The sequence below is a fragment of the Lutzomyia longipalpis genome, chromosome 2, assembly GCF_024334085.1.
Source record: "Lutzomyia longipalpis isolate SR_M1_2022 chromosome 2, ASM2433408v1".
In the NCBI taxonomy this organism is placed as follows: domain Eukaryota; kingdom Metazoa; phylum Arthropoda; class Insecta; order Diptera; family Psychodidae; genus Lutzomyia; species Lutzomyia longipalpis.
The window spans coordinates 6252150-6278083 of NC_074708.1; the positions used below are offsets into that span (position 1 = coordinate 6252150).

The window sequence follows — 25934 nt, forward strand, 5'->3', positions numbered from 1 at the left end:
GACTTCTTTGGGACCCCTGCATCTATTTCAGGGGGTTCTCGAGCGGTCGAGCCGCCGGCAGTTTTCGTTTGCGCTTTTACACAACTTCTTACCCTACAACATTTAGGGCGCCAAATTCAAAAAGTAGTAAAAAAACTGCCTTTTTAATAATTTTTTTTCTCAATTCAGTTTAAATTAAATAAATCAAAATCGTTAGAGAAGCGTAAAACGAAGTGTAAGGAATAAAGGAAATTTAGGGTTGGTCAGATGTGAAAGGTCAAAGCACCAGAGAGCTCGGCAGAAAAAAACAGCCCCTCCTTGTTTTTTTGCACCCAAATTCAGATTATTTTTATAGAAAAATTCTAAAGGAATTTTTATGTATTTTGTTGAATATTTAATCTAGAAAAAATGCCGAGGAAGAGATCCTATGTATTGTATTTTAATTATTATTAATTAAGAGTCCACCCACACATATTTACACCGCTTTCGCACCCTTCTCAGCTTTGCGGAGGGAATCCTGTATAAATATTTTACATCTCTATACAAATAAAATGAATAAAATTTTCAATTTCACCGTCATATTTTCTGAGAGTTTTTTTTTTATTAAATACAATTTATGTATTTCTCAATTTGCTACATAACCTTTGCCCCATTTGGACTTCTTTTTGATCCATTGACTCAAATGATTCTAAGGGAGGGAAGAAAAAAAAATAACCTTTAAACTCGGGAAACTTAAAAAATTTTTCTTTTTTTTAAATTTTAATACCTATATATTGAAAAATAATCCGATTTAGATAAAAAAAAAGTTCTACATTTTCTTTCTTTTACAAAGACGGTTTAGTAGATTTTCTACCAATTTGTGATGTGATGGAATTATCCAAATCGGTCAAGACGTTTTGGAAGAGCTTTCATTGCAAAAAAAGCACAAAAAGAATAATTTAGTATATAGGAAAATATCATAAGTTCCACTTCAATAAGATGTCAGGTTAGTGTACCTTTTCCGCTACATGATTACATATATAGATAATATCGGTATTTTGAGTAAATACTTAAGTATATCTTTGAAAGTTTCGCGAGTTTCCATCATTTACATAATATAGAGTTCCGAACTTTGTTTTATGAACTTGCACAACAATTTTGGCGAATTCTGTAAACAGGTAGTTCTCACTTGTAAATATGTATTTAGCATGGAACTGTCGCATTTTTCAATGTGGTTCACTTTCTAATATGGGATGCTCCCAAAACAGTTCTCCCCTGAGATTCCCTCCGCAAAACGACATCAATTTGTTTGAAAATATCGCTCAAATTAGAAGATGTGGCCGTGAAGGTGGGTGGTGTGGAAAATTTTGTGTGCTGCTGAAGGGGACAATATTTATTTTCATTGTGACGGAGGACGTATAGAAAAAAAACGTGAGAAGAGAAAAATTGTGTCAAGAGACACTCTTCTTGCCACAATTATTTATCTTTATGGTTCTCGATCTTAAGGAGAGGAAAAAAAAATTAACAAATTCCCACACAGACCTCTCATTTTCCTTTGCTTTGCAAAAGGTTCTTCTTGGGGGGATTTTTTCTTTGATTGGGCTTGGTGTCTGCAGGCGATTGGGTCATTTGAAATTGTGAAGGGATGGCTCCCCCCTGTATCCTTGACCATATTATAAATTGCTGAAGAATTTATTGAAGCATGTGGGCGGCGTTTGATTGAGAAATAATTAATTTAAGTGTTGAGGCCCGAGAAAAAGAAGCGCGCGAAGGAAAAAAAAAGTGAAAATCCAATGTTTAAAGCACAACTTTCCTCTTTATCTTCCTACACCGCGTGCTTTTTTCTCAAAGGAGCCAGGAGAGAGTGAGAGTAAAAAGGCGAGAGAAAATTTTCGAGTTTTCATTCGGCAATGCATGAAAGCCGGGAGCTTTCGTATTGAGGACTGAGAATGAGCAAAATCACAAACATTTACCATCATCATCACAATTCAGTTCCTTTCGGACTGTTGGAAAAGGCGGACGTTCTCAAAAGAAAAACATTCTCTCTCACTGGACAACTTCTTGTGTCTAATCCATTGGAAGTTAATAAATCATTTGAGCTTGATGGATGTCCTATTTGCTTCTCAATTTAATGAACAGAAACTCATCCACAAGTGATCCCCTAAGGGTAATATGTCAGTGACTCTTCTTGTGTGACAAAGTGAATTATTTTTTTTGTATAGTTGGTATTGAATTAATAATCCGAGAAAAAAAAAGAATTATCAATCAATCTTGAGCAACAGATATATTTATGTCTAATAAAATTTTAATATTATTGATGAGCTTTTGGAGGAACAGTGAAAGGTGAAGTGTTTGTGATGGTTCCTGATTTAATTTTTCATGTAACAATCTTTCAACGAGAAGTGAAAAGGAGGATAGTTTTCCTTTTCAACGTGAAGAATTATCGAGATAAAAAACATAGGTGGGTAGTACAACATAAAACATGGAAGATATTATATATAATACATAAATAAACTTTCTTATCAATTCTTTATTTTAATGATTTTAAAATATTTTTTATGTAGTTTGTATTACAAAAAAAATGAAATTTTCCTTTATGATAAAAGTGTGGAAAAAAATTATATCATAATTTTCCTTATCTATGATTTCCATTATATTGATAAAACATTTTATCGTTCTAGTCATTCATTTCTTCTAACAAAGTTCTAATTCCATTGAACTTATGAGCATCATAAAATATTTTTTATGATTTTTTTTCTTCTCAAAATCCAACAATTAAAGACAGTTTTTTTTCAAATAGAGAAATCAATTTTCTTTAATTGATAAACAATTCAAATTGGGAAACCTTTCTTAGATCCCGACGGTAAGGTTATTTGGAACATGAACGAATGTGTTATGCAACTTGTACATAAGATTGATTATCTATGCTATTTGATATGACGACAATTCTATTTTAATTTAATTTATGAGACAAGGACAGGGGTTTGCGGTGTTACATTCTTAAAGACTTCTCTATATAAATGACTGATTGGGGCTATTTGAATTGTCCACAATAACCACTAATTAATTTTCAAACATGTCATTTATCGTAATTTCTTTAATTTTTTATCATAAGAAAGCTTTTTTTGGATATCTCTCAAACATAAAAAATATCAGATTCAGGAATGGCATAAATTGAAATAAAATCGTTTTTTGATCCTAATTTCCTAATTCTCAAGACCTTTAAAAACATAATTTGAAAGTTTCTCCATGAAAGCCAAAGTAAAAGCCAAATAAAACTTTTGTGGTTGTCTCAATAATAGGCTTCAAAAACTCTTGAGGTTTTCATAAAAATTTCAAAAATTCCTACCATGTTTATGACAATATTTTTCATTAATTTGCAAGCACTGATTATGAGTTTATTGTGAGCTTTTACGACTATATGTACTTATTAACTGCTCTTCTCATCTTCTTTGTTACCTTCTTTAATCATATTATAAGCATGATAATGTATTCACAGTGGTGCCTTTAAGTAATGCTTTTTTTCAAATTTCGCAAAAAAAACAACTTTACATAGATCACAAAAGCATATTACTGAGCTTTTAGTCTCATGTGTCTAACAAACTTTTCCCAAATATAGGGTCATGGAAAAGCTCAAATAATAATTGGAAATGAATAAAAAGAAATACGTCATACCGCGACACCCCACTGTATTGCATAGAAAATTAATTTTATTGCCAACATTGTTAAAATATTAGACGATATTTTATTAAAATATTTCATAAAAATATAGGGGAAAGCGGGGCTAATAAAGTCACTTAAGGGTTTGGAAAAAGCTTAAAATATCATATTTCCTAGCTAGATAGAACAAAATGATATGAGAAAGAGTTGTAGGGCAGTAAATTTCCTAAAGAAATTAGCTATACATTTCGCTTTATATATTTGGGAAATATAATATTTTGAGCTTTTTCTAAACCCTTAAGTGACTTTTTTAACTCCGGTCTCCCCTACATAATTATCACTAAAAATGCTACTTATTTCCAACTATAATAATGTCTAATAATTTGAAATTATCACATTTCTAGAATTTTATGTTTTAATAAGCAATTAAAATCGATGTCAGGTTCAAAGCTGAAATCGAGAACTAACTACATATATTTTTGCAACGAACTTTTCGATATTCAAAGTATATTAAACGTACTTAACAGAAGATTACGATGGATTAAGTGTTAAAATTATGAAGAAATGTGATGCAAAGTGCGTGTATATCGTGCAAACTTTTTTTTACAAATTTTATTGTCAATTAAAAACGTACATATACTGCATAAGGTTTTAAATTTAATGGATTTTAAATTATATTTGTTCTTCAGAGTGGTGGTTCTTTTTTTTTTACTAAAAGTTCACTCAATTTCTCACCATATATTAATTTATTCCCCTTTGAAGCATTTTTATTTTATAGTTTCAATTTTTTTTTTATTTTTAGAGGAAAAAAGTAGGTAAAAGTTGCATGATTCGCGGTAAAAGCTCTCACGTAATGTGTCGATTAGCCTCAAAGTGTTCACTACAGTCAATCATAAAATAATGATAATTATTTGGAAAACTATATATCGCAATGAACCCCCTTTATTGACTTGCATAACATTTGAATGCAAAATATTTGGAACAAACAAATTTACATAATATGAATATGAACTAAATGTACAAATTTATTTCTCTTTATTTATTGACCAAACTTGTGTTTTTGTGATGGTTTTATTTCTTTGACATTAATTATATTATTTTAGAAAAAAAAAACTTAGAAGAAATTTAATTATTCTGATGTTAAAATGAGTTGCAAAAACATAATGGTGACGTGGCTTTTTGCAAGCTTGAAAGTTTAAAAATTACATATATTTGAAATACATTATAAATGAAATCGACTAAAAGAGTTCCACTCTCCTGTGTAATTTGAGTTGAATTGAAAATACCAACTAAATTGTTTAGTGGATGAAACTACCAGTCAGTTTATTGAAAGCTTCTGTCTTCTGCGGATTCCGTGGGAAGCTGCGGAAATATTTTCACTTTATATACATATTTAAACGTATACGCTAAACCATGTGGGTGGGATGAGTGAAATACTAAAACTTTATTGTGATGAAGGGAAAAGTGAGTGTGCGGAGCAGAGAGAGAGAGCTTTTCTTTCTTTACCCATGGCTAAAAGCTATTCTTTCCTATACTAAACAATTTTGGGGTTACAGTAAATAAATTTGGGTATATATTCTCGTGCAAAATGTGGCTGGAAGTGTTTCATAAAAGTTTGCATCAAATGATAAAGAAGCGTGAAATGATACTATCACTTTAACCCTTCTTTTGTTGTCTCTTCAAGAACACTCACGATTATTTTCAGTGGGGGTGGTACCTTTTGTGCATCATAAATTTTCTCCATCCTGGACATTTTCCCACAAAATGTAAGCATTCACAGAGACAACGGAATGTTTCCCCTTTTGACTTCTTATATATACAGCAAAAAGACCAAATGGAAAAGTCGCGTTTCGAGAGGTCCAAATGAATGGTGAAAAATTAACATTTTGTCGCTTGAAAAGTGTATAGAATATATGTATGTAAACATTTCTGGGTGGGTAATACTTACATAAGAAGCATAGAAATATATATCTACAATATATCTTCACAATGAGAATATTAAATGAAATAAATTTCCGGTATGCTTTATTTGCCACCCTCAAGTGATGACATTAACAGGGTTTTAAATTGCGTCAAGTCCCGTGTATAACATTTGCACTGGAAGGAGTTGTGTAGCTCCTCCGCGTGATCCGCAATGAATCCTTGCGAGATAATTCACCTGTTTTTCCGCACAAGTAATTAATAAAGTCCTAAACTGGCGCCGACTTTTTTCTCTACCGAATACCCAAAGTAAAGAAAGTGTCCCTTTGCTATTTAATTTTCCCACCCGACCCAACGCACGCCCACGCTTTGCAGAAAATCATGAATAAACCACTCAGCAAATTATCATGCAATGACCTTCTGAAATATCCCTTTTTTCTTGTATTATTATTCTAAAAAGAAATGTCTCTGAATGGGTTGTATCAAAAATATTTTGTTATTAAATATTTGTGATGAACAGAAATAATATTCATTTTTGCTGAAATTATTAAAAAAAAATGCATTTTCATCTGCACGCATTGTACAAGCATTTCCAAATCACGAGAGAAATCGTGTACGGAATTTGGCGGTTTTATGAGATTTCAACATATATTTCAACATATGCAATCATTGCATTTCCCACAATTTCCCTGAAACATGTTCCCAAACATACCTACATACCCCAGTTGCAAACTCCTTAATTAAGCACATTTGAACTTTCAAGACTCTCCTGAATGCAAAAATGGTGTTGAACTCGGTAAATTGCAGGGTAAATTGTACGTATATAACACATATTATATGTACATAGTTTAGTGAATTTGATAATTGATTCATGATAAATTTAAATTTCCTCATCCTTCTCTCTAATACTTCAAATTTTATGTATTTGGTAGTCTTCAAAAATGGAAAATTATTTGCAAATATGTAAACGGAAGCTATTAATGGAATATTAAATTTTGTTTAAATATTGTTTTGTTGGAATATTAAATTTTGCAATTGAATTGAATAGAATAGAATTTTTTTTATAGATAATTAATGATGAAAACTTTGACCAAAGTGGCTTATTATTAAATTTTTTAATGATAGAATTCTGTCTCTGCAATCTCCTCAAACAAGCTAATACAGTACTAAATTCCATTTGATCGGAAGAAGGCGTATTTTTGGCACGAGCACAAGGCTTGGAATTTTCAATTATTTGGAATATTAACTAAAACCTCCAGAATTTCGGAAGATTTAGAAGGCATGTCGCTTGTATATAGCAATTTATGCAACTTCTTCGGATTCTAACTAAATACTTAAATCTCCGACTCTTGGGCAAATACATACAAGCTAAGAATTTTATATATGCCTGGGCCATTGCACAAATATTTATTTTCATTTCAGTTTGAAGGAAGTGTTTACATTAATCCTAGTGGAGATATGTAGAATGTTTAAAAACCTATCTACATATTCTCAGTTGAAAACTCATACAAATACACCATACAAGGAAGAACTTGTGAACTTTCTCATAAATTTTCAAATAGTTTCCTTGTGTTGTGAGGTTAGCTTTCCATACGAAATTAAGTGCAGCTGACCAACAAACTTGTGCCATGTTCATGAGCTTTAAAAAAATGAGCTGCTTAATTAAATGCGGTTATACATATGATATAAAATATGAAATTATGTAGAATATTAAATACCTCATACATAAACTAATCCATAGAAAATAAATCAATTTAATTGAAATTCAATAACATTTTCCTCAATACACGGATGCAAATGCAAACAAATTGAGATTAGAAGCAAATAATGTTGGGAGCTTTTCGTATCCAATTGTGATGGAGATCAGTCTATGTGAGTGAATTTAGTTTGCTCTGTGTGCAAGAAGGGAGTGTGTTAAGGTGGGAAAAGGCGGAAAATCAAGGTCACATGCTTCTTCACTGGAAAATTTCACCAAAGGTCGCTCCGACGTACCAAAACTCTCTCACTCTCTCCTCTCCATTTTACCGTTTAGTCTGTACACGGTGGAAAAACGGCGAGACGACGCTTTTTTCTAAAAAAAAAAATAATAATAAGAAATGGAAAGTTCTGAGAAATCTAGGGGTGGATTTTGAAAGTTCTATTATCATAAAGCACTCACAATGCTCTTCAAGGTAGATTTATTTATGAAGAGAGTACAAAGAAAATTGTTGAAAGAAGAGTTTTTATTAGGAAATTCGTAATGTTCTCTAACTCGATAAACTCTAAATAAATTCTATTTCAAATAATTGAACTCTTTCAAGTGAATTCATGAAGAAATACAAGATTAAAGACTTTGATGAAAAAGCCTTAGAATTGAAGGCTATAAAATTCCCATTGAGACTCCTAAGAAAACTAATCTATTTTAAAATAAGCGACATTAAAGTTTCTACTTTTATATAGCCTCTCCTTCTAAGCGATTTATATAAGAGTTGTGTGATATGACCAGACCATTACACTGCGGGATAGCGTTGAGGTATGTAAAGGCCTAATTTTATTTTTGAGGTTGTAATCCAATGGTCACGCATAGCGTAAGTTTAAGACTGAGGGGCGGTGGAGGGAATTGGGCAGGCAAAAAAAGGATTTCGTGAAATAATACAAACACTATTCAACCAACAATCGGAAAAATAAATGTAATTTCATTCTGTTTGGAATTTAAAACGAGGGTAAAAGAAAACCCAACGAAAGGGAACCCCTTTACCTTGTCATTGGTCGTTCGTTGGGCTTGTCCGCCTTGTTTGAAGCTAAAGGTTATATCAACTAAGGATTGTCAACCCATGTTGGGTGGGTAGGCTTTAGCACGGAGGCTAGGGGTTGTACCGATGAATTTTTATTCCACGTGAATTGGATTTTTCATGATTTTTTTACTTCAAATTTTTCTGTGAATATAAATTTTTAAATCCCATAAAAATAAATAGAAAGTTTCTCGATATTAGTTTGAATCCTCACAATCAACTTTTAAATTTTTCACGACTTGTGGTTTACTCGAAACTTGGCTTTGAAAGTTCTTTCGTTTTCATAAAAATTTCAACAAAACTACCCGAAGAATTGCAAAACATTTCTGTGCTTGATAGTTAGAGGACACTGGGTGAGTAAAATTCTTTTATCTGGAGAAATTAAATTATTAAAAATGCTTACACAGCGTGTCTTTAAACAAAGACTTTTAAATAAGTTAAGCGGCATTATTAAAAGGAAAATAATTTACCTAATATATGGAAGAATGCTTCTTGGATAGTTGAATTCCTGTGACGCTTCATTCACATTACTATATAATATAGTTTAGGTATGTATAAAATGAAAATTATGCAAAATTCTTGATTAAAAATGCTTTGAAGTTTCATGCTGAATAACTATATTAAAAAACTCATCGCCGCATGTTTATTAAAATATACGAATAAATTAGGACTTACTATACATTATTAATTTTTACAAAAGCTTCTCAAAGCTCAAACACAACGAGATAAATAGGATAAATATTATAATGTTAATTTCCGCTGAGTTTATTTAATTTCTTTCACTCTATTGGAGCTAAAACAATTGACGTGATTATTCAACAAACTAATTATGCTTTTGTGGAGTAATATTTCCTTTTTTATATATATTAGACGGGAACAGATATCTATATATACGCCACAATTGTCAAATAACAATAGATTTATGTAAAGTAGAGGAAAATAATTTTTCACATCTGACTAAGATAGATTTATTATATTATAATCTACATACAAATAGGCTATATTGTAGTAGGTACAATATATTGTAGATACTATATGTATATCACAATACTCTACGCATACCAACTAACAATCTTACAAGCGTGGGTAGGTATTTTATCATCATGAAAATGTTGTTTCAGGGAGTAATCATGAAGTTATTATTATTTATGAGGAATGGGCAAATTTTCTGCTTCATACGCTTTTCTTTTACAACTCAACAACACCAACTATGCTTGGGCACCATCCCTTTAAAATTTTCCTCTATGAAATATTTTCTATCGGAGTTTTGAGTTATTTTTTCTACGTTTTGCGCAATATGTAGAGGTACTTTTGCTTTTTCCCCCGTCATACTTTCACTCATGTTGAAAAAATATATATGGTGCTCTTGGATTGGGACAAAGACAAATATTAGACTATGTGGTGGAAAACAAAATACATGACAGTTTGACTTTGTTACATGCCCGGAATCTTGACAATATTCCACGAAAGATATGAGATACATGATGTTTTAAATTATATTTGTCTACCATAACTTCTACATTTTCATGAAATACTCGTTAAGCTCTTTCATCTTTCCAATACGTACGAAATGTTAAGCACGATATGATTTATACGGTTCTGGGAAATTTTGACTTTATGGTTGCAATTCTTGGAAATTTTGATTTTAGGTGTGCTATTGATAATTTTCTATTCCACATGAGTTGCATTTTTGACGGGCTTTGACTTCAATTTTCAATTTAATTAATATTGTGACCTCATAACTTAATAAATATTTTCTTTTTTAATTGTTATTCTAAAAATTTTCCTTTCACGAAAGTCTGATTAAAAAATTCTGCAAAAGAGAAAAAAAAGTTAAACTGTCACATTACTTACATGCTATAACGCGAAGGGGTGAAAGTACATAAAAATTAAATCAATCCTTTCTCCGAATTCATGACATTAGACGGATGATTAATTTTTCAAAATCACTTTCCACTATTTCTTTTATATAGTTCTAAAATTACATTTGAAACATTTGCCTATGCGGAATAAAAAAAAATAACTACAGAACAGATACAAATTTAAAATCAATACTTGGTATGGTATCAATATATATATAGAACCACCTTCGAATGAAACGGAGCGAGATTGGGTGAAGATGAAAAATATGCCTCAAAAGTTGCGTGATTGAAAAATGTTTTGTCTACACTGGGATAACTTATAACCAAGAGGTGAGTTATTCTTTAAACGTTGAGAATGTGATTACACGAGGAATATAAAGGGGAATGTATACAGCTATACGTACCTATGTAATGTTTGCATACGCAGAATACGAGTATATATAGCATTGCATAACACTTGGCATAACATTTAGAAGAAAATTTGAAGATCTATTTGCAAGTATTTAAATTGAATTGAATTGAACTGATTAAAGATTCAAAAGTTTGATTTGTCATTTCTTCTTTTTTCTGCTCTTTCAGACACTCAACTTAAATTGCTTTCTTATGTGATCGGAAGGAAGAAAGTTCCAATGATGGGCTGCATTGCAAAACCCATAAAATCCATCAAATTGGATACAATATATTTAGCGAAAATATAAGATTTCAAAATGCATGCACAAATGTGAGAGGAAGAGTGAACATGGAAATGCAATCTAATATAACATCAACGGATGCCACCACGGTGGATAATATTACTGTGACTGTGATATTTTACACACCAACTGTCAATGAGAGTGTGCAGATAAATGAAACGTCGTTAGTGGCAATGCAGACACCATCCTGGCTATCTGCTGGTCGGATACAAATACCACTATATGCGATAATTTTTCTTCTTGCCGTGATTGGAAATTCACTCGTTATCCTAACTCTTGTGCAAAATAAGCGTATGAGGACAATTACCAATGTTTTCCTCCTCAACTTGGCCGTATCGGACCTCCTACTTGGTGTACTCTGCATGCCATTCACGCTGGTTGGCACTTTGCTGCGTAATTTCGTCTTTGGTGAACTCATGTGTAAATTCCTGCCATTCCTGCAAGGTAAGTCACATACTACACATATAAAGTCTTAATTTATAAGCTGTGCATGATGTGCTTGAAATATTCAAGACATTCTGGGAATTTATGTTGGAGAATTAGCAACACTTTTGACAATTTAAAATATTTTCTACATTGAGAAATATTCGTGAAAAATAAATTACCTGGAATTATAAATGAAAAGTCAATCATAACGCGTCCAGTTATTAGAGTTGGTATACCACAACGCGGATGGGTCAGTCTATGCGTTGTAATTTAATTTGTGAGCAGAATTAATAGGCAAAGTTGATTTTTTTTTTATGAAATTCATCAATATGAAAGATAAAAATGCTCATATCTGAAGTTCTATAAGACCTACAGAAATTTCTTGACTAGTTTTGGAAAGTTCTTGAAACAAGCTATAAGTTGACATATATATCAATAATTTTCAAGGTCACATCTAGAACAAAAATGGCGGATATTTGTTTGAGCAAAACAGTTTTTTGCACTTTTTGTCCTCAAGAAATGGTTCTAGAGGTTTCTGATGTTTCAGAAAGTTGTAGAGTTTTGCAAAACCTTTAATTTGATACCAAATTGAGCAAAATCGGAGAGACCGTTCAAGAGATATGGCTCATAGAACTTTTCAAATTCAAGAATTTTTCAAATGGTCATATCTTCTAAACGGCGACATAGATTTTCTTCATTTTCGGACTGGTAAAAGATATTGAGTCAGGCTACAACATATCAAAATTTAAAGGAAATCTATAACAGATGTTCGGAGATATAGGCCCTTAAAGTTAGGCAATTTTTGTTTTTGATTTTAGCGCCTCTTGCGGCCATTTTTGGAAATTAAAATGTTCTAGATAGTTGTAGGGCTTCTTGAAACCTTTCATTTGATACCAAGATCGTCAAAATCGGTCAAGCCGTTCTTTAGTTATATCGAAAAAACACTTTTTGCTTTAGGTCGCCATATTTGCTAAACGGTTTGACCGATTTTCAAGTATGAGTTATCGATGAAAACGTCTCACTGAGCACTACAACATACTAAAATTTCAGACCTCTAGCTATAAGGGAACTGATTGACGGTATTTCAAAATGGCGGATGGCGGCCATCTTGGATTTTGAAAATGCAAAAAAATGAAATTTTACACCCACATTTCTATAGAAAACTTCAAACCGGAAGTCTCTATCTGTTACCGTTTTCGAGCTATAAGGTGAAATGTGGAGTCCAGGCCGGCAGGCCGGCAGGCCGGCAGGCCGGCCGGCAGGCCGGCCGGATCAAAAATTTTCCACCACCATTTTCGTAATGTGGGATGTCTAAAACGTGCTCATACCAAGTTTGAGCCCGATCTGAGGTGGTCGGTTTTTCCGATGATTACAATACTTGGTATGCCACGATTGTGGTATACCAACTAATTGAGGAAAACTACGTGATTTTCCAAGAATTTTCTGTTCAATTTCTTTTTTTTTTATTAATAATGAACAAAATGTTTATCGAAACATTGTATATCACAACTATGAAACCAATATCCTTCTACTTTATTCAGATCCTTCAGAACAAACAAACATTAAATTCACTATTTCCCTCATAAATGCGAGAAAAAAAACTTTTCTCATGACGTTTTCTCATAAATTCAGAAGACAAGATTATAAAATTTTTAATAAAAGGGTCAAAGGAAGAGTAATGAGAATTTCGTGTGGCCCTGAGGCTGCTGTATAATATGGAAGACGAATATGGTTTGCTTGTTTTCATTTAATCAAGCACTTTTTATGTATATAACAAGAATTTTCTTCGAATCAAAAATCCTGTGGATTTGAATATTAAAATTCTCACAGGGAAATTATGCAAATTGTCCCTTTTTTGCTGAAATGATCCAAACCAAATGTTTAAGAAGAAAAATGATAATTAACATTTTTGTTACATTATTCACAAATTAACGGTCATATTGGTTATGATGTGGCAAAATGAGCATAAAATGTATGAAAAATTAATGAATGACTTAAAGTCCTAGCTTAAATGCTTATCTAATAAATGTTTTATCATGTAATAAATTTCAATTATAATTAAACTCTCTCAGTAAACTTGTATCAAAGTGAATGAGAAATCGATCACTGTAAGATGCAGAAGCAATTTATTTTGCAATAAACTGAGGGGTAATGAAATTAGATAATAAAATACCCTGTAAAAGACATCTCATTTTCCCTAGGTACACGTCAATTACATAAAACATCGATTACCAGGTATTCCCAATATGTGATATAAGCTTGGGAAAAACCTCAGAAAATACTCAAACTTTACGGAGTGGCATATTTTGTTCATTTCCGTAAAGAAAATACATACTTCATATTGAAAATATAGGATATATGAACGCAGAACATAGCCAAACTTCGATATTCCAGTCATAAATCACTCGAATCGTTATGGCACCAGTTCAAAGTGATTTTTCCAAAAAGAAAAGGGGTCATAGCATACAAGCTTAACGAACTTATTAGTGTTCCATTATACTTATTAGTTTCATCGAAAATTTTCAACAATCAATAATTAAGTTTGAGAAATCTGAGAAAACTAATATTAAGAAAAAATCAGTGAAAAAGAGGCTCATACGTGTTTTTATTTCAAAAGAAAATGCCTTCATTGGCAATTTGGATGAATCATCGTGAGTTTTTCATGAAAATGTGAAATCATTGCATTTTCACGAATTGAAAAATAAATTATTCAGCATCTCTCGATGTACTTTCCCAACTTTTAAGATTTGGTACATAAAATCACAACTCCCAAAACAAATTAATTTATGTGGTTTTATGGGTGTAGATGGTGGGTTTTGGAACATGCTGCTGGTTGTACCTCATTTATTTTTCCTTTAATTATTTGAAAGTGCTAAATCATTGATTTATAAGTAAAAGTTACTTCAGTATGGTTTGGACGAAACTTTAGAAATTGAGTCAAAACTTTTGATATACAAATCGACTGGACACATTGGCAATGGTCTGTGGAAAATTTGCGGGTAAAACTCTTCTGTAGTTATTCAAATAGGGGTATCTTTGTTAGATTGAACCCACATTATTTGAAGACTCTCTGCATATCTATTTATTTTAAGTACCTACCTATATATGCGGGATTTTCCTGACTATGTATCATTGCGGTTTTTATCATGATGTATTTTTCAAATTCAATTCGTTCTCTCTGTGTTAAACAATGTCACCAAAATCAATAGATTTCAATGGCTCACAAACCCAACTATCTCCTATAGATTTCCATCACATTTGATGGAGCGATTAAGAGAGAAAAGTCTCAGATTGCGAAAATTGAATTTAGCATAAAACAAGAAAATTAAATGGAATTTAAATTGCAAATCCAGCATGGCAGATGGTAAATTATTGCACCACCACAAAACTATTTTCAGCAAAGAAGTGAGAGTTTCAAAGCGCAATAAATTACTACTTTTAAAACAATTTGTATTTGGAGCATCAAGAAAATATAATAATTTTTTTTTAATTACCTGTTCTTGGAAGAATTTTCCATATTTCTCATTGTTCTCATTGCGTTCTTTTCTCGGTTTCATTTTATTTAATTTCCACAAAGATTGCCCTTTCTTTTCTTTATGCTTTTTATAAAACAAGAGAAAGAAAAATAAGCCTTTAGTTTCTATACGCATAAAGAACACATATTTATGTACGTGAGCGTGATGTTTTGCTTGGAATTGCTCTTCAATAAAATCATATCATAAATTCTATTCCTTTTAAGTGTACACCCCCAGAGCAACCTCCAACAATGATGCCGTTTCCTTAACTTGGCATCCTCTCACATTTCGCTCCTTTTTCATCTTACAACCCAGAAAAGGTTTAACGGTTTAACCTCCACCATCTTCACTCATCCACTTTTCTCACTCCCGCACCTTTATCGTCACTCATCACTCCCATCCTATATAACCTTTATCGTCATCTCATATAAAATTTTATTGGTAGGTACAATAAAGTGTCATATTTCTCAATGAAGTGAAAAAAGTTTCAGGGCACATAAATCGATTTAAGGAGACTTTTTAGCATAATATGTTTCATGTTGTGATTTTGAAAATGAAAAAAAAATGTCGAGTCAAACACAAACACTAAGGAACTTTTGAGGTCAGTTTTAAGGCAAACTTTAAGACAAAAGAAGGTGATAAAGATTGTCAAGATTCTGTCTAAAATTAAAATACTTTCAATTTATTTTTCGAGGTCTTAAGTATTTTTATTCACCTGAAAATTCAGGTAAAAAAAAATGCTAAAAATCGTCACGTAAATGTTATTCTGTGTACCAAAGCATTTTTTGTTTTGTGGGAACTTTTTTCTTTTGTTCCCCAAGAGACATAAATTTCAACAACCTGAAAAAGACACAACTCAACTCGTAAAACACTTAGGTAAATTAAAATAAAGCTTTTATGTGTTTGAAAGTAATATATTGCGATGACTGGAACTGCTGCATATCTCACCTTAATTTTAAAACAAAAAGAAAAAGAATAAAAACAAAAAAAATATATTCAATTTAAAAAAAATAATAGAAATTCTTTAGGTATCCTGGTAGTTTCTTAATTTGTTGAAATTGCTGGAATAGGTGTTAAAGTACCTCTTTATTTGGTAGATATTCCTTTGCTTCTATATTCAATAAGATAAGGAAAACTAATGCATGAGGAAAACCCTTGTGGGTAGCATAGTACATAAAAGGGGAGCTTGAGAGAATTTGGCCACACTTGCAGGGTTAAATAATGAAAGGTCGGAGCGCAATAGATCTTGAATAGTCAAAGACTTCTAGCCGCATCTTATGGCTTCTGTTCAAATGATGAGGGTTCGATTCCTGCGGTGGGCCACTCCTTACCATATATCCTTCTATACTAAACACCTGCTTCACAGGGTCTCATTGTGTGTGAAAATAGCAAAATTGATATCACTAAAAGTCTGCTTTAGAGTGCCCTAGTGCCTCAGAATATTTCACTCTTGTGAATTATTTTATACATTCAAGTTTTTTTTTTTTTTTTTGACTTGAATCTCCTGAGATTATTGATTAATTCCCAAACACAATTGTCCTATTCATTTTGTGATATCTCAAATAGATTTTCACTTGAAAATGGTTTAATAAAAAATGGTACCTCTGGGAAAACAAATTCCCTGGAAATGTGGTCAAATTACCTAGACTTTGGGGAATTTAGCTATTTTGCAAGGGTTTAGGAAAATGGAAAATTGACCTCTTTCCCTTTTGAAATGGAGAAAAGTGTTTGCATATGAAGAAATTTTGCTATATATGAATACAGATTGACCCCGGAAAATGTCCAAAAATAGCTAAATTTTCTCAAGCTTCCCCATAAGATTTCAATTAATCATAATATTAGATTCAATAACAGTTAATTTATATGGAAGAATCTCACTCACTCAGGCGAAGAGTGTTAGAAAATGTCATATATTAGGGTGCTACGTATATGTTTCGTATATACACACACATAATGGTCAATTTTCCCTAATTTATGAACTTAATTATTACGCTTTTGTGGCTCTATTTGAGATAAACTCAATAATTTTGTTAGGATTGGCTGAGAATTTATTGTATATTTGATATAATATAAGAATATTGTGGGCGGTGAGGTGGAAAATGTCTATATTAGATGATATTTCTGTTGAAACTAAAATAAACATATGCTTAGGACGAAAATATAGGCAGACGGCGGGATTTATTCGCAGCTTGTCACATTTTGTATATTGCGTGTGAATTTATGGAAAAGAAAATCAATGTGTGAACCTTTCAATAGTGATAAAATTGGATGGTGCTGCTCTCGAAGGAATTGCGGAAATTTGGGATCCACCGTTGCGAATTCCAATAGCACACAAGGATTGCGGTGTGGATGAGTGAGGAAATTGTGTGTTTCATGTGGTATAGGTGGGTTGTTATACATATTGTGGAAGTTTATTTCATGGTATGGAATTTTCTCTGAAGGTGTTGCTATATTACTCCAACCACCAAACGTACTATTTGTATATCCCTCCTCCTTTGTATATTTACTCTATAAAACAACCTTTCTTACATTATATATCTTTCTTACGGACTCCTTCTTTTCTCTCTCACATTGCACGCCATCCTGCTATTGAACATCACTTTATCATTCTTATCGCAAAATAGCTGCTTCAGTGGCCGTTTCCGCTTGGACCTTAGTCGTGATATCTGTTGAAAGGTATTACGCTATTTGTCATCCCTTGCGATCGAGACGTTGGCAAACTCTCAGTCATTCGTATAAACTGATTGCCGCCATTTGGTGTGGAGGTCTCGTGTTTATGTCACCTATTGCATTCTTCAGTCGTCTTATACCCATAAGTCAAGGTAAGAATCTTTTTCGCACCATATCTGATTAAATACACAACATTCTTTTTTGTCCGAGAATCCACCACACAGAATACCTCAAGAAAATTGAATTAAACAAAAATTAGAGTTCTAAAAAATTTTCTGAAAAAAAATTCTTACAAAGTACCATTTTTAATTCAGCTGAGAAATCAACTTTCATATAGCATCTACGCCGTTAGCTTGACGGTATGCGATTTGAGATCTCAAGATGCGAGAAAAAATGAATGCCTAAATCTCCATTTTGTATTTCGCACTGAACTAAATGTAAGAAAAGAGCAAAAATTGTAAAGCGTAACTTCCCATAAAATGAATATTTTATTCAAGAGTCATAAATTTCTTTTCAGTCTCTTAAGCACAACAATGTTCATGCTACAAAGAAGCATATTTTTCCATGCTGAAGCTTCCCTTTTTCTATGCGAATACATATACTCACTTTTACATCATCCCTTTATCCGTGATTTAATTTTATCTTCATTCCCAATATGTACTTACACTCCTGTGTCGCACACATGCCAACAACAAAAAATGTACTATATGGAAAATATTGGTTAGCTTTACGCATTGAAAGATTGACATGGGTTCTCTTCACGCGTCTTCTATTCTTGCTGATACATTGATTTTTTTTTCTTCATCTCAATATCTTATATAAATTTATGTGTCTTTCTCCCCTTAGGTCATCACAAATGTCGGGAGCACTGGCCAGACGATGCAAAGGACTACGAAAGAATGTATAATTTATTCCTAGATGTATTTCTATTTGTGCTTCCATTATTCGTGCTTGGCATTACGTATTCCCTAATTACCCGAACACTATGGCGGGGAATGCGAACCGAGAAGAACCTCAAAAATAATCAAAATTCGGAAAACCAATCCAGTGAGTATATAGAATTGTTCCTATTCTCTCTCTCTCTCTTATAAATCTTTTAATCTCCACAAAATACTCTGTGAGGTATTGTTGAAACTTTGGCGAAAAGGAAAGAACTTTCAGAGTGGAGTTTTAAGTAAACCACAAGTCTGAAGAAAGTGATTTAGGATTGTGAAGATTCAGACTATCCTTGAGATACTTTCAATTTATTTTTCAAAGTCTCAAATATTTGCATTTGCATAAAAATTTAGATCAAATATTGTCAAAATTTCAATTTGTATATAAGAGAGAAATTCATCCACCATACCTCCCATGAAAGCATAAATTGTTATTTTGCTGAATTAATTTTGTAAAATAATATTAGTTGGTATACCACAATCGTGGCATACCAAGTATTGTAATCGTCGGAAAAACCGACCACCTCAGATCGGGCTCAAACTTGGTATGAGCACGTTTTAGACATCCCACATTACGAAAATGGTGGTGGAAAATTTTTGATCCGGCCGGCCTGCCGTCCTGCCGTCCTGCCGTCCTGCCGTCCTGCCGTCCTGCCGGTGCGCCAAACTTTGCCTTATATCTCAAGAACGATAACAGATAGAGACTTCCGGTTTGAAGTTTTCTATAGAAATGTGGGTGTAAAATTTCATTTTTTCACATTTTTAAAATTCAAAATGGCCGCCGTCCGCCATTTTGAAATACCGTGAACCACTTCCCTCATAGTTAGAGGTCTGAAATTTTAGTATGTTGTAGTGCTCAGTGAGATGTTTTCATCAACAAATCATACTTGAAAATCGGTCAAGCGGTTTAGCAAATATGGCGGCCAAAAGCAAAAAGTGTTTTTTCGATATAACTCGAGAACGGCTTGACCGATTTTGACCATCTTGGTATCAAATGAAAGGTATTGAGAAGCCCTACAACTGTCTAGAACATTCCAAGTTTCAAAAACATCCGCAAGAGGCGCTAAAATCTAAAACAAAAATTTCCTAACTTTAAGGGGCAATATCTCCGAACATCTGTTATAGATTTCCTTTAAATTTTGATATGTTGTAGCCTGACCCAATATCTATCATCAGTCCGAAAATGAAGAAAATCTATGTCGCCGTTTAGAAGATATAGCCATTTGAAAAATTCTTGAATTTGAAAAGTTCTAAGAGCTATATCTCTTAAACCGCTTGATCGATTTTGCTCATCTTAGTATCAAATTAAAGGTTTTGCAAAACTCTACAACTTTTTAGAACATCATAAGCTTCTAAAACGATTCCTTCAGGACAAAAAGTGCAAAAAACTGTTTTGGTAGAACAAAAATCCGCCATTTTGTGTTCTGGAGGTGACCTTGAAATGTATCGCAATATACATCAGATTATAGCTTATTTCAATAGCTTTCCATAACTAGTTAAGAAATTTCTGTAGGTCTAATAGAACTTAATATATAAGCATTTTAATCTGTCAAATTGCTAAATTTTACAAAAAAATCGACTTTGCCTACTAATTCTACTCACAAATTAAATTACAACGCATAGACTGACCCATCCGCGTTGTGGTATACCAACTCTAATAACTGGACGCGTTATGATTGACTTGCTGGTTGTAAGACAATGATTGCTTTTGTGTTTTACACAAATACTGGACAGAATACACGATTTGTAATACATAACTTACTAATATATGCACTTCTATGCAATATAATGCATACAATTTTCACTCTGTTGGTTTGAGTTTATTCAAATTACAAGGAATTACAATTTACAAAAATACTTCTTGTACTGCACAATAGCTTCACAACATGCACAAAAGCCCACAATGTATCCAGGAGGATAAAAACTTTTGGAAAATTTCGTTATGTTAATTATTTGTTTTGAATTTTGATTTATCTTATGCAAAATGAAATTAAGTAAAGTTCTTTCCCTAAATTTTTATTCGTTTCTTACACATATAAATTTATTTCTTTGCTTTATTTGATTTATTTGCTTAATAAATTACTTGACTTTTCTTGAACAAAATTAGATTAACAGGCAAGAAAATTAGAGTTTCAAACATATCGAAAGTTTTGGCAATATTCAGCTGCTATTTAATTGCTATTAGATGATTCTACAAGTTTCATTAATTAGTATTTCTACACACGTCTTAAATAAATATATAGGTATTAAAATATTCAAGCAAATAGAACAAAAAGGAAATGTAAACATATAACCAAATAATGTTGAATCACAGATGTGTGCCTACAAAATTCCGCAAATAGAGCATTTTAGGAAGAAACATGAGTACATTTGTGGCGAATTGGGTGAATACTTTAGATTTCTCACGAGAAGAAGCATCAATATGCCATTTGCAATTCAATGTCTGTTGTGTATATATTATACATGCCTATATGTACGCCTAATGCCAAAAAAGAGTTACCTACACCGCATTGCTAGATATTGTGCTGAGTTCATCGTTTAAAATTTAACAACTTTGCATCCTACAATACACGTCATTTTGAGAAAATCGCGCTTCACGCCAATTTACCTTACGCAAATTTTGTGTCTAAAACAAAACTAAGGAAACACACGCACAATCCAACAAATTAACAAACAAACCAAATATTTCATTGGAAGTTTATCAATAACAAATTATGAAGGAAAATCCCTTTTCTTTTTCAAAAAATAAAAATATCTTTTCTACTAATATTCTTGTAGTATCATACACACACTCTTTGAATAAAGTGCTGAGTAATATGGAGAAATTTTATTCTTGGCAAAACTTGTAGGAATCATAGAATCTCAATTTTAATGACTATCGTTATGACTTTTGCGGAGATACTGATATTCCACAAGAAGAAGAAAAATATCTTAAGAATTGGGTATACGTGGTAAACTTTTAAAATCCACAATTCTAATGAAGTTTTCGCATTCAAAACTTATAAATTCAAAGATACCTTACCTGGTTACCGGCTGCTTGTGACAGAATGTAGAAGCAATTATTATGCAGCACGTTATTCTATGGAGAATTTTTCATAACTACGAACACGGAACAATATGCCACCACAATGTTTAAACGATTTTGCCTTTGGCACAATTGTTTGAACTCAAAATTTCAATTTTTTTTTTCGACCACATGCCCCTGTATACGAAGACTGTTAGTTAGATTTGTGGTTTGTAGCCTTACCTCAACCAAAATGATCCATTGAATAACTATTTTCATCGCATTTTCATTAAGGGTTTCCCTTTCATTTGCATATAGTGGGTTAAAGTTAGAAAATCCCTTCAAAGGAGAATTTGCCAAAGAACTTTATCGGTCGGATAGATGTTATAATTTGACGAGAACACGAACTTATATATATCTCCGTAGAGACCATATAGCTATTACAAATTTGCATTGTAAACGCATTAGAAGAGGGTGTGACTATTGTAGTTAATTTGCATAAAATGATATGAATCTCTAAAGGTGTCTGTTAAAAATGTAAAAAAGCTTTAAAATTTCCTCTATATGAAGATTTTTTCCCAACAATTTTCCTTGATTTGCCAAATTGTTTTCAATTAATCATTGTGGTTTGTTCCATTCAGTATATTCCGGGTGAATTATTTTCACTAATTCTGGATATGGAAATTAGTATGAATATGAAATGATCGATTTCCTAAAAAAGACTCAGCTGGTAAAATTTTCCAAGCGCGCGACAAAAAACCTTCACATTGTTCTTCTGCTAGTGACTACAAATGGTGAAAATGTTAAAATTTATTTAATCTAATTTAAATTTTGCTATTGAATCCAACTACATTTTCACTATTTTTGCATTTTATTTCCGCGAGGAAAAAATGGAAATGCAATTTTGTTATTGCTATTTCATAAATCATCCCTCTAGCCTCCTTTTATTTCAATAATCCTTCTCTTCTTTGCGGTGGTATTCTAAAAAGCAAAAAAATAGAAACTCATAAGAGGTGTTTAATAACGTTTTTATGCTCGGAAAAAGCAGACAAATTTTTACATAAGAAATTTCCATAAATTTCCATAAATAAGGAAAGAAAAATCAGGAGATTTATTATATAAAACATTGAGGTACCTTGTTGCTTAATATTTTAAAATTTAATCAATTTTAGATTTAGAGACGTTTAAAATGATTTTCAAGTCGTTGCATATTGAAAACCTTAGATTTGAATTTGAACTGATATTTCCCCGGCTGTGTTTAGCCGATTTTCTAAAATCTACAATTTTGAAAATCCAAGAAATGTTTTTTTCCAAAGTCGATAAATTTCGGAAAATCAGTCGGTTTCGGAGAAACTGAGTTGAAATTTCCCTTCAAAAATCCTAAATCTTTCATCACTCGGAAATTTATTAAAGGAAACAAGGGAAGAGGAATCCTGTTAGCTCCTCTACTGTGAGGTTTCATCAGGAGCTGCAAAGGATTCTGTCATCATCATTCCACGTCTGTACTAACATCTAAATCTTCATGAGCTCAGAATAGGCATACATATAATTCATGTGAAAGTCCTCTTATCCCCTAGATTGGGGTCTCAAGTTTTCCTTTCCACGTAACACGACACAAATCTTGAAGAAATTATTTTTTTAAGTGGGGAAATATTAATGCTCACTCAACAGTGATTTTTTGTCGACGAAATTACGTCTACTTTCTATGGGTGGAAGATCTGAGATAAGTACCTGAAAATGTAATAGAATACATTGCTGTGAAGGTACCTAAATATAATACTTCATGTTACGTGTACGTACTGCCTATAACTATTAATAAATTACGTATATATATACGTGTTATGTTGAGATAGGAACAAGTACGACATCGCACAATGTACAAAATATACTTTTTTTTATTAATAAGAGGAAAATTTATATCTGTGATACCATTATTCACGTTCTGTTGTTTGCTTAAGCAGCACCCACCCCTTCCACGCGTACATAGCTTTGCCCTGTGGTGGCAAAAAATATAGTCATATAATGGCAATATATATTTTTTGGGGGGATAGGCAAAAACGTGTAATAGGGGATTGGTATGAAAATATTACTGAATATTGTTATGCATGGTACAGCATGGATTGTTCGTATTCTTTCCCTGCCATTCATTCTCGCATTATTTTAGCTGCTAATGCCATTTCGCCGCTAAATTGCTCATTTTCAGCGCAAAATTCATTTTCGGGAGTCATAGAATGTGAAAGAGATAAGATATTTTTGGGATTATTTGGCTTCTTTCCGCGGATTTTGCCACAGAAGCCTGAGATTTGTGCTTGCTGATGGAATCTTTGCAAAAAAAAAATTTGCTATATCAATCTTATATGGTATAATACATATCAAATAAGGGTGGGGGTGTGAGAAAGTGAATTTTTCACTCCCTCCCAAGGCCCCCGAGAGACTTTTGTGTGTTAGACTTTCATAATGTAATGTAACAGAAGAGAAGCAACAAGTGTTACATGGGAAAAGTAAATACTACATAAATATCTTCTTCTGTTTCATTTTCCAGCAAATAACCTTGTGGAAGTGTACATAGATTCACAAGGCACTCCAGCAAGTAGATGTCCATCGAATTGTCGCTACCAGTCAAGCAGAGATAGCGTATCATGGACACAATTGCGAAATCACTGGAGTCAAGAATCCACTCGTTCTCGTGCTGCCATTGGGTCTGTGAGAAAATATGCCCCAGGATTGCGAAGGTATAAAAGTCTCTCTCTGTGTGCAATTTGAATATGTTGAAAATTAAATGAAAACAAGGACAGGTGCGCAAAGAAATTGCTTTTGCTCAATAGTGCAAGGAGTTTGGTTTACTCACAGTGGTATAACCCCCCGTGTGTTTGTACATACATATGGATAAACAATCGATTTTTCCTGAAAGAAAATGCGAGTTTGTTGTTTTTCTTTTGAATGTAAAGCGTATACTTTGCACAAGTGCAGAAGGATTTAAGGAACAAAATAATAATTGCTTGGAATAAATTTTAGGAAAAAAGAATTTGCATATTGAGGGTTAAACTGGCTAAATTGTAGACGATACATAGCATGCAAGATATGTTGATAGTTATATAGGAAAAAAAAGTGCAACCAAAGGATTATTGCTGTGTTAGCTCTCTTTCAAAAGATTTAAAGGACGTCGTGATTGAAATACTGTCGATTCTGAAATGAACGAGTCACTTTGCAAATTGATTTGGATTGAAGTTTTAAATTGCTTTTACGCTGATGGGTCTTTTACATAGTTCCTATATATTAGGATTTTAACCCGGATATGTTCTAAAATTTGTATCAGTTCTTAGTTGATTCTATCATGGTTTAAACGACTATTTTGCAAAAAAAAAGAAAATTTCTGTCAGGCCTAAAAGCTCTTTGTCTGAATCACCTCTTTGGACAACTTTTAAATTATAATTCTTTCTCAATATGGAACTATTTTTTTTAATTAATTAGAACAATTTTTTAATTTTTATTTACCCCACAAAGGAAAAGCTATGTGCAATTGTCGTTTGATTGACCGTTTTTTTCTGTATTTGTTTTCGTTCACACAGGTCAAATGCAGAGAAGAGCTTACTTAACAAGAAACGTGTGATTCAGATGCTATTCGTGGTTGTATTGGAATTTTTTATATGCTGGACCCCACTATATGTAATCAATACGATGGTGCTATTTGAACCGGGTATTGTCTACACCAACCTCACGTCTACAGAGATTAGCTTCTTTCATCTACTGGCTTATACGTCCAGTTGCTGCAATCCAATCACCTATTGTTTCATGAACCGTGGCTTCCGAAAAGCCTTCCTCAATCTCTTCCGCTGCTTCAAAAGGCTACGTGAACCACGCAGAATCAGCCTCGGCGGTGGAATTGGCCTAGGCGGTGGGGGTTTAGGTGGTGGCGATCAACGCAGCGAAGCAGAAACAACGAAGCTCCATAACAATCATCGTCTGTGTACAGATAGCTCCTACTGAAACTAAATATCCTTTCAATGTTCTTCATTATGCTGTAAAAAAGTACGTACACTTTTAAATTGACTATCATTAAATTTGTTATTGATAAGATTTCATTTTGGTTAATTCGGTGATTTTTAAAATGAGCTTCCACTTTGGAGATTTTGGTCCTACTTATATATATTTCTCTTATTACCTATAATAATATTAACTTTAATAAAACAAAGATAAAGTAATTTAAAAAAAAATTCAACATTGTATAAATATAAACAAAAATGGAACATTCTTCTACAAAATAGAATTTTCTCCAGATCAATTTAATCATTTTCATGGTTAGTTTTGATATTTTTTCCACGTCAATGCATTAGTTTGGGAAAGGCCCGGAAAAATGCATTTTCCAATGGGAGAGTAAAGTGATCCGGCAATGAAGGAAAATTGCAAAAATCACTCTTTCAGGAAATTTCCTCATACACCAAGGACAGAGAGAAAGAGGAGACTACATAATATTTTATCCACGTCGACTTACCACCCTTACCAATTTCCACCTTTCACACA

General features: G+C 32.6%; 1 protein-coding gene across 2 annotated transcripts; it reads left to right on the top strand.

The window, feature by feature from the left end:
* The first annotated feature begins 1948 nt into the window (after positions 1 to 1948).
* LOC129788847 (cholecystokinin receptor type A-like) lies at positions 1949 to 25695 on the top strand. 2 transcript variants are annotated; one of them, XM_055825233.1, is made up of 6 exons: positions 1949 to 2419; positions 10751 to 11307; positions 17429 to 17626; positions 18321 to 18521; positions 23956 to 24145; positions 24983 to 25695. In XM_055825233.1, exons 2-6 carry the CDS (start codon positions 10911 to 10913, stop codon positions 25398 to 25400), a joined length of 1404 nt encoding a protein of 467 aa, XP_055681208.1. In that variant the 5' UTR covers positions 1949 to 2419; positions 10751 to 10910; the 3' UTR covers positions 25401 to 25695. The 2 variants fall into 2 exon arrangements, with proteins under 2 accessions (XP_055681208.1, XP_055681209.1); XM_055825234.1 differs by lacking the exon at positions 1949 to 2419 and adding an exon at positions 10620 to 10670.
* The last annotated feature ends 239 nt before the right edge of the window (positions 25696 to 25934 follow it).

Coding starts and splice junctions, on each gene's coding strand:
- LOC129788847 (XM_055825233.1), top strand. CDS start 10,911: ATGGAAATGCAATCTAATATAACATCAACGGATGCCACCACGGTGGAT. Junction 17,627..18,320: donor TCTTATACCCATAAGTCAAG/GTAAGAATCTTT, acceptor TTCTCCCCTTAG/GTCATCACAAATGTCGGGAG. Junction 18,522..23,955: donor AAATTCGGAAAACCAATCCA/GTGAGTATATAG, acceptor TTCATTTTCCAG/CAAATAACCTTGTGGAAGTG.